Source organism: Cololabis saira, chromosome 23 (genome assembly GCF_033807715.1).
Source record: "Cololabis saira isolate AMF1-May2022 chromosome 23, fColSai1.1, whole genome shotgun sequence".
NCBI classification, from domain to species: Eukaryota; Metazoa; Chordata; class Actinopteri; order Beloniformes; family Belonidae; genus Cololabis; species Cololabis saira.
Genome location: NC_084609.1, coordinates 24,769,252 through 24,781,885, shown reverse-complemented (window position 1 = coordinate 24,781,885; position 12,634 = coordinate 24,769,252). Strand labels below are relative to the sequence as shown.

General features: G+C 42.4%; 2 protein-coding genes across 2 annotated transcripts in view; one reads left to right on the top strand and one right to left on the bottom strand.

Moving 5' to 3' along the window:
• The window catches only part of LOC133424156 (mucin-19), a 30,308-nt gene extending 29,176 nt beyond the window's left edge, over positions 1-1,132 (bottom strand). The window contains exons 1-2 of the mRNA XM_061714606.1: positions 1,084-1,132; positions 661-705 (exon numbers count right to left, since the gene is read on the bottom strand). Coding sequence (XP_061570590.1) covers positions 661-705; positions 1,084-1,132 — 94 coding nt within the window. The remainder of the gene's footprint in view (positions 1-660; positions 706-1,083) is intronic.
• Positions 1,133-10,871: 9,739 nt separating this feature from the next.
• The window catches only part of LOC133423829 (proton myo-inositol cotransporter), a 139,018-nt gene continuing 137,255 nt past the window's right edge, over positions 10,872-12,634 (top strand). Inside the window, exon 1 of the mRNA XM_061714138.1 lies at positions 10,872-11,665. Within this exon, the coding sequence (XP_061570122.1) occupies positions 11,092-11,665 (574 nt within the window). The 5' untranslated portion in view covers positions 10,872-11,091. The remainder of the gene's footprint in view (positions 11,666-12,634) is intronic.

The following is a 12,634-nucleotide window of genomic DNA, read 5'->3' as shown; positions in this document are numbered from 1 at the left end:
TGACCTTCAAGAAATCCTCTGCATCAAAGGGACTCAGCTTCTGACAAATCATCACAGATGTCTGCAAGTTTTTTGTTGTTTTTTTTTAGTAAAAATAATGACAGCTTGAACGGTTACAGAAGTAGAGATTAACCTGCTAAATTGAAACTGATTCTGGACATCCATCACCACTATTCCTTGAGGGACTTATTGCAAGAAGAGTCAACAGTGGAGGGGAATGCGGTTGTTTCACAGTTGAGTTGATGTTTGGAAATATGGCTCACGCTATGCAGCAAAACTTTAATTTAAACATTTCTTATGGGAATCAACACCACAAATACTGAAGCAGGAAAAGTACATTCAAAATTTGCACTAATTCAAAAACGTTTGACCTCGACTGTATATGTCATTTATTTATCTATTTAGTTTCTAAACAGGAAAATAAATAGGCCGTATTTACCCACATAGTTGCATTTTTGAAAAAAAATTGAATGCAGTTTCTTGTATGTATCTGCTTATAAGATCTTATTTCAGAGAATTATTTCTACATTAGGTAAATACATTTAAAGTCCCCTTAAGCTAGCTGTAACTTCGTCAGATGGATGTGTACCCTCTTATCGCTCTCTGGGCTTGACGGCAAATAAGCTACTGTATGTTGAGCAATGACTTGCTTGTACTCACATTTCCGTGATTCTGATGTTGCCATGGACTCTCCCGTCCCAAATACTTCAAGACAGAAAAGAATAAAGAGTAGAGCATCAGTGATTAAAAACACACTTAGCAAAAGTGAAACTATTTTAAGAGGATGTGTAGTATTAGATCAAATATGGATCACCTGTAAACAAACCAAACAGTAAAAGCATGTATAGCGGACTTGCAACAAGGAAAATCCACCACAAGTTAAAGTTGTGCTTAAGCTTATTAAATGTTTTTTGAGTGAAAATCAGAATTGCAGACGAGTAAATGTTTTACGAACAGCAAAAAAACTGATATAAACAACCAACCCACACTCTGTCAGCTTTATTCTACCAAAGCATTTCTGGTTTTTCTCCTTTAAGGAGTCGGTTCATATTCGAATGCATGAATGAAAAGGCTGTTTGGTACCTGTAAGCAGGGAGAAGCAGACCGAGAGCATCCATCGCTGGGAGCTCATGTTACCTGATGGTGCAGGACAGCAGGTAACCCCTAAAGGAACAGCAAGCACAGTGCTTTTATATGCAGCCTTCGGTTCACACTTATGGAATCACCACATGTACACGTGTGCAACCATCCACACGCCTAAAGTTGAACATTTTCCAAAGGATCTACCAGGAAATTCAAAGAATTCAAGTGACAAAGCACAAACATGAACAAAAGACGCCCCATTTTAAGCCATCCCCAGGAGCTCACATGGTATCACCATGTACGGCTTAAAATGGGGCGTCTTTTGTATCCACATTTAGTCTGAAGAAGAGCAAAATGCGCTCGAAACATTGCATGTGATGTGCAAATAAATCTGCACTGGGGAACAAAAGTGTGCAATCCCCCTCTCTTGTTTTTCCTGGATCTATGCTTTGAGACCAGCACCTGTTGAGCTATTGGATGTGCACAACCTATTTTACCCTTTGTTCCATCCATAAGAGAGACAGATACCTGGGGAGATGGGGAAATTCCTCCCTTTCATTTGGTACCAGCCCTTTCAGTAACAGGTGAAATATTAAGCCCGTTTATTATGAGCAAATAAGGAAGTTGGCATTTGGTAAAGATGGGCAGTGTTTTGACCTATAACTCAGAAAACTGTCAATTTTCTAAAAAGGAGAATAATACTAGTATGTTGCCTTTAAGGTAATAATTGATGTTTGAGAGCATGTATTCTGATGTTTGAGGTCCAGCGTGACACACAGCTGTCACTTTGTCTAGAGCCCCCTCGACCCAAAGTCATGTCAATATCTGGATATTTGAATGATGTCTCTTTTCCATCTTCACATCAGCTGTGCATCGTGCTGCATCTGTTAGAACTCTGTAACTGTAACCCAATTTTCCGAAGTGGGACACCCCAGAAGAGAGGAAGGAAAGCGACTCCCAGAACCTGCTGCTACGAGCAGAACTGCAACACACGGTTGAACAGGGAGCTGCTGTACTTTTGTATTCTGACCAAAGCAAACAGTGTTCTGCCACCTTCAATGTAAAAAAAAAAGTGGTCGTCACGCCTTTATTACAAGAGCCTGACATTGACGAGAAGAGCCGGTATGAGTCTGGTCCAGTCCAGAACCAGACCACAACATATGTCATGAAACTTAACCATCCATTATCCTGGATCCTCCCTGTCCATCATACTCATTAAAATGCTATCAAATTATATAATAACCTCAAATCCAGTCCCCAAGCAAAGAGGTCCACTTAGCTTTAGCCCTGAAAAGTTCTGAACTACAGTTATAATGATACTTATAATACTTATATAATACTTATACTTCTAATGATACTTATAATGATGGTGACTATCAAGGCCTCCCTTAATGTTGTTGTTTAGTTTGTTAGAAAGTGAAACAGTTCAACAACTGAGATGGATGAGCTTCCAAGTACGAAGGTCTTAACTGGTTTGTAATTTGGAGAAATGAGTGTTCGGCTCTTCATCTTCTTGATTGTATCAGATTTCACCCACAGGTACTTTTGAAGAGTAGTTTTCCTCGTACTGCGTTGGATAAAACATCGCCCCCTTATTAGTGTTCAAGTGTCGCTACTGAAACTACACCTGAGACACCTGTGCAAGCTGCCTGTTGCTCAGCTATGTTTTCTCTTCAGATCCTCCCACGCAGACACAACAGGTCAAAACGGTTTATTAGGGCAATTAACAGCACAAGAAAACACTTTTTATTTAAAGCGGGCCTATTATGGCATCTGATCCCTATTTTAAACAGGTGTTGTGCCACACAGGTAGCTAAGCTGATCAGTTATCGAAGGCTAATGATAATTCTATTAAAGAATTATTAATAATTAATAAAGTCGACTATTTATCAAATTGAATTATCAAAATGATAATAATTCTCGTAGGGGCACCACCCCAGGGCCTTAATCCGAGGAAAAATGATAACTTAACAGCAGAAAATCAGTCTCATATGATTTGAATTATCCTGCAGAACAGCAAATCTTACAGAATAACAATTGAAGGAGTGATATCCGAGCACTGGTTCTGCTTAAACAATCAGTTTGTGACCAAATCTTGCATGAAATAACAACAACCACTCATTAAAAATCAATCAGAATTTATTTACATACGGGTATCAAAGATGATAAACAAATACCCAATAAATCCCGATGGCAGAACTTAAGTATTATAAAACCATTAACTAACTAGAAAAACAACAATCAATAAAAATGAAATGACAGTTAAATGCATGGAATGAAAAGAAAAGAATCAAATGTAATAATAAACATGATATCAACGAACCTCTATGGTTTAAAACATGGCTGCGGTGTTTAAAGAAGCCGGGGTATTTAAAGATGGCGGAACCCTCTTTAAGCCACGTGCAAATCTAGACCGGATGGTGATCCCGGTGTTTAAACCGTGATCAACTGGCGAAACGGCGCTTTAAAACATGAATGACTAGCAGAAAATGGTGACTACAAATTAATGACAACAGTCATGATAATGATGCTGATGTAATCTCAGCTCTGAACACAGATTTAGCTCTGTAACACTCCCAGTTAAACTCATACACCCAGGTCTCAAAACCTCACGCATCCTCGGGTCTCCGGGTGCCGATCAGGGGTTCCTGCCGGGTCTTTTGGTCGGAGTCCGATCCAAGAGTTCTCCCGCCTCTACCGCTCCTCCTCCTGACTCTGGAATCACGAAAGGACGGTGGTACAGCGTGAAGCAGCCGGCGCTCCCCCCCGGTCCGGAGGCTATCACGTCGTCTCGGGTGCGCGCGGGGCCGGTCCACTTCTTCAGAGTGCGGGTGCCCGTCGGGCTGGTGAGCGCGTGGCCCCGGGACGGGGCGGCGGGATGCGTCTCGGTTCTGCGCGGGGCAGGCTGGCCACAGGTCCTTTCAGGTGAAGCTCAAGAGCAGAGAGAGAGGTTAGAACAGAAGAACGGGTCTCACCCCGGGCCGGGGCCGAGCTTCGAAGCGGCTTCCCCCCCCTTTCCAGCTCCCAGGGACCGGGGACACGTGAAGCAGGAGTCGGAGCTCCGGATGAAAAGTTGAGACCGAGAGTTGATGGGAGCGGCTCCGCGGACCGCGACTTCAACGGGCTGCAGGTCCAACGGAGCGGGCCCGATCCGATGCGGGCCTTACACCTCCCCCCAGCCGGGGGGAGAAAGGGAGATGGGACCTCTGGCCCGGAGCCAAAAGGACGTGTTGGCCACCGGTTGAAGTTGGAGAGAAGAGAAGAAAAAGGGAGCAGCTGCAGAGTTTTGATCCTACGCGCGCTGCGGTGATGTCATCGATGCCTCGCTCGGGATTGGGTGCGTGTCGCTCTCAGGCGCCGCCCCATCCCGCAAGGCATGCTGGGATTGTAGTTCATGGCACAGCGGCCATTCTAGGAGGCACATTAAAGCGGTGTTTCAGGGAAAAGGGGGGTTGCTGGTATTTGTAGCTTTTGGGTCAGTTCAAAGAAGCAGTACCCCCCCTCTGAGGCCTGGTTTTCGGGCTCCACTGCGTCCGGCTTTGATCTGGGCCATTGCAGCGGGGGTCGTAAACGGACTATCTCGAGCCAGGCCGAGATAACCAGAAGTTAATAGCAGCAGGGGGTCATAAACTTACTATCTCGAGCCAGGCAGAGATGACCAGAAGTTGGCAGCAGGGGGTCATAAAACTGACTTCAGGAAGAAGGGCCAAACTCTGGCTTTACTAGTCTTCATAATTACAAAATTTACATACATTTATAAGTCCAGAGTTCACATGGGCATATGGGCGACGCCCAACACAGGCCTTGAATGTCTTAAAAACAAGCTTTTGATTGTTTTTGCTAAACAAATTAGAAATTCAGCCTCTGAGCCATGTCTTTATCTTCCCATTCTCTAACCTCATTATCTATGAGAGATTCTGAGTGGGTGGGGCTATGATAATGAGGCTCTGTGCTGATTGGCTGCCTGAATGACGCGATACACGCTACGAAAAAATGGCGGCTGCTCCGGCCGGCGGAGTTAGTTGTGGGCGTGGTTTCACGCATCGGAGGCCAACCTATGTAAATCGCATTTTGATTACGTAACGACGGGAGCAGAATCTGAACGGCTCGTAGAAGCAACATCACACTGGACGGCTCATCCGGGCAGCTGTACAGACACTGCAGAATTTGGTTGCTTTCCTCCTTCTCTGAGTTGGCAGGCTGAGGGGAGACCACTATATTAAAGCAAGAAAAAACGTGTTTTTCTTAATAGGTCCCCTTTAAATCTATTTAATATATGGTTGACTTTGCTCTGTTTTGTCTTTATTTACAGCTCATGAGTCAATACAGCGCCAGGCAGCCCAGCTGACAGTCTTGCCGGGGCCCGGGACAAAATAATCTAAGATGGGCCCCCTGCGCCCGGATCTCTCCTTCTTCTCTTCCTCTCCTCTCCCTCTGCTCTTCAGGTTTTTATACAAGCTAATGGACGTTAACATTAGAGCTAGCCAGTTAAGTTAAGTTACAAGGTTGGTAAACGTTGGCTGCGCTGTTTCTTACCTTGCTCTACGCTGACTTTATTAATTCCAGCTTCACCGTCACCCCCTTTTTAAAATATTTGTGTAGAGAATCTCTGAGGCCTCTATTTTCTTCTTCTCTTCTTCTCTTTTCTCTTCTTTTCTGAGCTGACCGGACATTTTGACCATTCTAATGGTTGAATTAAAAATGGTTGAATTTAAAAAAACATAAAATTTTGATCAGCGGCCAAACCATTTTTGTGTTGGGGGTTCTTGACCACAAGGACAATTAGGAAGAAAACAAATAACAAGCTTTTATACAACTCAAATACTACATATTTTTTCCACAAATAGGCATATTTTGAAACATTTTGAAAAATGATTCCTTAATTTAATGAGAATTAAAAAAAAAAAAAAAAAAAAATATATATATATATTTTTTTCCGTTCCAGTTCAGGGCCCCCCCCTACTCTGGGCCCGGGACAACAGACCCGTTTGTCCCCCCCTATCGGCGGGCGTGGCGCCAGGCACCGCCTGCACAGTTGTCATGAACATGAACTCAATCTATGCAGACCAAAACTGTTTACTGAGTCAAGCTGTAAATATGTTTATTAGATTATGTTTCATTTAAACACATAAACGGAGATTGCCTGGTGTTTGGAGCCAGCCCCTAATGGCCAGTCAGGAAACTGCATCCCTTGTGTCTGGGATGTTTTCCTTATAAAGGAAGACTGGTTTGGACTTGTGCATGCCTAGAGCTTTCACCCTGAGCAGTCTAGGGCGCTGAAAAGGGGGGGGTAAAGGAGGTGGATTCTAGGGGCCCAGGATCTAGGGAGCCCAGAGAGGCCCTTAATGATGATGAAATGATAATGCAGAAAAATTAATGAGACTAAGTTATTAACTAACATATAATCAAAAATGTTTTATTTTCAAGGTCCTGGTAGCAATAACTTTATTTTTTTTGGAAACAACCTGCTTGTAGCTGAATTTTTTGGTCCGGTGGAAGAACTCCCAGAGTTAAGGATGTTTACAGAGTGTTGCCCCACCACTCCCCGATACAGTCCTTCTTCGTTACACATTAATCACTGAGTAAAGAAAATGCTGCTAATAAGCATGAGAGCAGAGCGAGGAGAGGCTGTTTATTAGAAAGAGACTTTATTGATTTCATGTCTCATACATTAAGTCTAGATTCACATACAGCAGTATGTATGCCATGGGTTTTCTTTTTTCACAAACCTGATTACAAAAAAGTGAGGACACTGTTGAAATGTACATAAAAAGAATACAAGGACTTGCAGATCTCCTAAAACTATAGTTTTACCTCTATTTCTACCGCACAAGGCAGGGCAGAGGTGTAACAGAGCCAGAACACGGCGGTACTCTGCTCCTGCCTGTTGATTCGACATGCCAGTGAGGCTGCATGCAGCTGCCACTGGAGGGCAGTGTGAAACACATCTTCAGACAAAATATCTACAATTGTAGGGTTTATGGTAAGACACTCATCAGTGCATTAAACACCTTCATAAGAGTCTGGTTACAAGAGGCCAACACAAATGCGAGGTCTGAACACGTTCCAAGATCATCTGATCCCTCGGGTCACTCAGTCATTCAGTTCTGCACCCGACAGACTTATCCCGCCTGCAGGTGATTCTGTGCATATATCTTTGTTACTTAATGTTTTCAGTGTATGTTTGGATATGATGATACATAGATGGTTTCACCAAAAAACCACTAATGCAGCGTTCTACAAATCTGATCCATTATTGACCTTTTTCCTCCGTGGCCTCGACCAGCTCGTACTCGTCTCTGATGTTGTGGGACGCGCTTACTCTGTTTCCTGCTGTGCATCGTGTCTCTAGTCTCATGTCTCATATCTCTTTCTTTGCTTTAAACATAATCAATAGGGGGGAGGGCACAGCAGAAGATAATAATGGTCAAGTCTTAAGTGGCACTGATATATTTTAGCTTCAAACGAAGAGTTAATTATTAGTTATCCTCAGACAATGACAAATATTTTACTTGTTGGTTAATGATTTCATACATTAGGTAATCTGTAATAATATTATATTATATGATATTATATAAGAAACAAGTTATTTAAAGTCATACATTTAAAAACGGTCTAAAAATGTCTTGTATGTCTTTACACGTAATGGCTCTAATTTACCAGTTATGTCCCCAGAAGTGACCAGATTGGTCCTATCACTTTAAGAAAGTGCACCTAATGACAATTTATGTGGATAAAAGACGCCTGTTCACAGAATATACTCTTTTTGTCCAAATTGTCCAACTTTACAGCATAAACAGATCCCATGCAAAGCTGGCCCTGCCAGAACCAGCTCCAGCCAGCTTTCTACTGCTCTCCAGCATCTGTTCAACTGCAGCCTGAGCCTGGAGGGGAAGACCTCCCGCCTGCTTCTAGTCTTCAAGACGTCGACTCCATCTCCCACGAATAAACATCTTAAATGATGAAGGTGCTGGAGAGGCCGGCCTGTGAGATCTTCTCTAGTCCATTCCCAGTTTGCCTGTCGGCATCCCCTGGACGTGGGCGACGCTGTCGTCAGTCTGCTGCAGCGAGCTCATTCACACCTGCGTGGATGGTGGGAGTACTCTGAGAATCTTATTCTTTGACTTCTCTGGTGCAGTCAAAAGCATCCACTCTCTGTTACAGGGTGAGAGGCTGTGGCTGATAGATGTCAGCATGATTCATGGCAACTAACTACCTAACAGACAGGCCAGCTGATGATGAGTGTTACAGGAGCTCCACAGGGTACTCTGCTGGATCCTTTCCTGTTTACGTTTACCACTACAGTTTTCCAGCACAACTCAGAGTTAGCCATCATCAGGACATTTCTGATGACTCTACAGCTGTTGGATGTATAAGAAATGGACAAAACAAGGAGAACAGAGTGCTGCTGGTCAATCTTATGAAGTCAGCTGGAGAAAAATCACCTGCTGCTGAATGTAGACAAGACAAGCGAGATGGTGGTGGACTTTAGGAAGAAAGGAACAGCACTGCAGTCTGTTTATGAAATATGCAATTTATTTATCCCTAATAATGCATTTAAATCAAGATACACTTACAAAGGCGGATTAATCTTTTATTGTAGTGTTTTATTTGTGTTATTATTGATGTTGTTTTAATTTTTGTGACACACCTTGTGACATTCCGTTGTCTGTGAAAGGTGCTATATAAATAAAATGTACTTACTTACAGTATACTTAGTTAATCAATCATTTACTTATCATTAAGACTGGTTTCAACATGTATTTATCTCAGATCTCAGCTGGTGTTAAACTTCAAAGCATTTAGTAAATGTATTCTGACTCTCTTAACTTGATAAAACAACCATCATTTCCTGATTAAAATCATTAAATTGACCAGCTCATAGGGTTAGACAACATAATCAACCTCACAGACAATAAAAGGTGGACTTACAGTCCTTAAACCTTTGCTTGTAATATTTAAGTTTTACCTGTAGGGGGAGTAACATTTTAATTTTTTTGCAGAGGCAGCCTGTTGTACAGAGGGAGGTGATATGAAACCTGTTCCACAACATTTAAGTGGAGTGGGTTTAGTTTGCTCCTCAGACAGATGCTTAGATAATATCATGGGAGTAAATTGAAGGAATTAGCACCGTTTACTTTTCTCTGTATCCACAGTAATGCTAGTTGCTGGTATTATTAGGAGACTGCGGTCTCACTGAAAAAAATAAATCTAAGCGCATGTAAATATAACATATTTAAATCTGTAATATAAACAATTAAAAATGAAGTTTGTTGCTTTACATGAATACATCTAGTTTTGAACTTAATCTGCATTTTTTTTAAAAAACAAGACATTGTGCATTTTTTCCTTAACAAGCATTATTTATGTAATCCCAGGCCATCTTTTTATTTACACACAAACAACAAGCAATGATCTTGTTGTATTTACTTTTCCTTTAACAATTTTAATCTATTGGGCAGATTGACCAACATTTAGATGAAACATGCTTTATTTGTTTAACACCACAGTAAAAAATATCTTGCTTGATCTACTTTAAAGAAATTAAGGCAACTTTTTCACATGAGATTTTTATGTAGATCAAGAAAGACTAGTCTTTGTATAAACTACTTAACTTTTAGTAGCCTATGTACAAAATTCATTTGCAAGTAAAGTCAACTTAATTTTGTCAAGCCTTTGTCAGGCTGGTGTGGTGAGGTCCCGCAGGAGAGGGAGGCCGGAGGCAGGAGTTCTCAAAAAAACAAGGATTTATTCCAAAAAAGGAGGCAAAAACCAAAAACCAAAAGCGCTGCTTGGCAGGATAAAAACTAACAGGGATCAAAAGACTAGGAAACGTGGCAGGAAACATGGAGGGCAAACCAGTACAGACCAACAGGGAACAAGGGAATGACAAGACCAGATATACTCAGGGGATAACGAGACATGACGAGACACAGGTGCAGACAATCAGGGCAGATGGGACACAGGCGGGGCAAAACAGAAACTGAATTTTGGTAAATAAAGTCAACTTAATTTTGGTAAATAAAGTCAACTTCATTTTGGTAAATAAAGTCAACTTAATTTTGATAAATAAAGTAAACCTAACACAATTAAGTTGACTGTACTTGCAAAATGTATTATTTACATACAAAAAATTAAGTAGTTTATACAAAGACTAGTCTTTCTTGATCTACATAATAATCTCATGCAAAAAGTTGACTTATTTTTTTTTTTTTTTCAAAATCTTTTTTAATGAATTTCAAAGCTTTTCAACAGTTGTTCATGTACAGACAGTGTTAAATGAAACAGCCATTTTATAAACACCAAACCCACTTTCCCACCCCATCACCCACCCCCCACCCAGCTCAGGTGATGAGGCACTTGAGATACAAATACAACAAACCAAAAACAGACAAACGAACAAAATAAATAATAATAGTAAAATAATAGTAATTAAGAAAGAAAAAAAAGAAGAAGTGGGGAAGGGAGACTTATTTTTTTTAAGTAGATCAAGCACAGTATTTGTATCAATGCATGCTCTCTCTGAAACGCAACAGTCCAGATGACCCACCTTCTCTACAACACGCTTCCCAAACAACGTTTCTTAGGGCTGATTTATGGTTCCGCGTTAAACCAACGCAGAGACTACGGCGTAAGGTGCGCGTCGCCGCGTACCCTACGCCGTCGATTTAACGCAGAACCATAATTCATGCTTTACGTCATGCCGACGCTGGCAGTGACGACCTGGTCCACTCCACTCCTCCTCTCGTACCTTTCCTCTCCACTCCTCCTCCTAACTCTCATCAGCACCACCGCGATGCTGCGCGGAAAACAACTTTACCCAGCCGCCCTTTAAAGTGTGTTGTGGTTGTCCACGTGGCTCCAACTCAAGGCGGAGGGGGGGTCATCTTTGTGAAGTGGTGGAGGCTCTTTTTTGTTTCTTTTTTCTTTTTTCCTTTTTTTTTCTTTATTCCTAAAGAAAGCATCAAGTGCAACTCAGCCGCCCGGTTTCTGTGTTGTATTTCCCATATGTCGCGAAAGCAGGTGGAGCATGACTACAGCCTCCGTAATATGAGTAGCCTGATGGGCGAGCGCTGGAGGAGAGTGCAGGACGGAGGAGAGCGGAGCCTGATCGCGGCTCCGTCCAGCTCCAGCTCCAGCATCAGCCCGCCGGCGGCTGCACCAGCAGCAGCACCCTCCTCCTCCACCTCCAACACCTCCACCTCCACCGGGGACCTGGAGCGGGCTGCCCGCAAGCAGTTCCAGCAGGATGTGACCCCCGGGTTCGTGTACGTGCTGGCCGTGCTGTCCGCCCTGGGGGGGTTCGTGTGCGGCTACGACAGCGGGGTGATGTCCGGGGCGATGCTGCTGCTGAAGCGGGAGCTGCAGCTCAGCGCGCTGTGGCAGGAGCTGCTCATCTCCAGCACGGTGGCGGCGGCCGCGCTGGCCGCCCCGCTGGGCGGCGTCCTCAACGGGCTGTTCGGCCGCAGGGCGTGCATCCTGCTGGCCAGCTGCCTCTTCAGCCTCGGCGGGGTCGTGCTGGGCTCCGCGCCCGGAAAAGAGGCGCTGCTGGCGGGGAGGCTGGTCGTCGGAGCGGGGCTGGGTAAGATGCGTCCCCGCTGGATTCAATCTTCCACCAGCCGAGAGCAGTTCGTTAAACAATCACTACACATTTGCTTTTGTGAAATAAAAGCTGGGTTTCATATAAACAAAATAAAATGTTGACATCAAGATACCAAGATAAAAAAAATCACATAAAAGCTTCCCTAAATGAAAGACTGTTTGCTCTAGTTGTGAAGTTGTATATCGCCCCATCTATATGAATGAATGAATGAATTTATTTCGAACATGTATATAAAAAATAAAAATAAACAGTAACATCTTCATATGCAGGTTCGAAAAAGGAGTAGGAAAAAGTATACACTTTTTCCTAGTTCCTACCCCTTTATAACTCTATGAATTAACATTATTGCTATTATTATATCTACACAATATCCATATAAATATAGTTTTTAAAATACTACGTAAACATGCCTATTACTACATAATTATCCATATAAGTATATAGAAAATATAAATATGACATAAATATTATATCAATATATAGAATTGAATATAGAATATAGAATTAGATTATAGATTTTGCTCTAGTTGTGAAGTTGTAAATATCGCCCCACCTATATAAAAATATCTTCCTCAAAAATAAAAAAAATAACGTGGGCAATACTAAGTATCCCTATCCACAACTTGTAGATCCACCTTAAGCAGCTGTAGCCTGTAGTCGTCACTTCCTGTATGACTTCATCAGTCTCTCACATTGTCTTTACAACTTAACTTGAGGTTCATTCAGGCTTTATTGCATTATGTGTCTATGCACAACTGTCTGCCACAGTGTTTCATATGAGTTGAGGTTTGGAGTTTGACCAGACCACAGCAAAACATTGATTCCTTTATGTCTCACTCATTCTGATATAGGTATTTGTTGTGTGTGTTTTTATTGTGTGCATGAGATCAAAGTCTTATTTCATGAAACATTTTCAGCTAAACTTCGAGTGTTGGACATATGGCATCA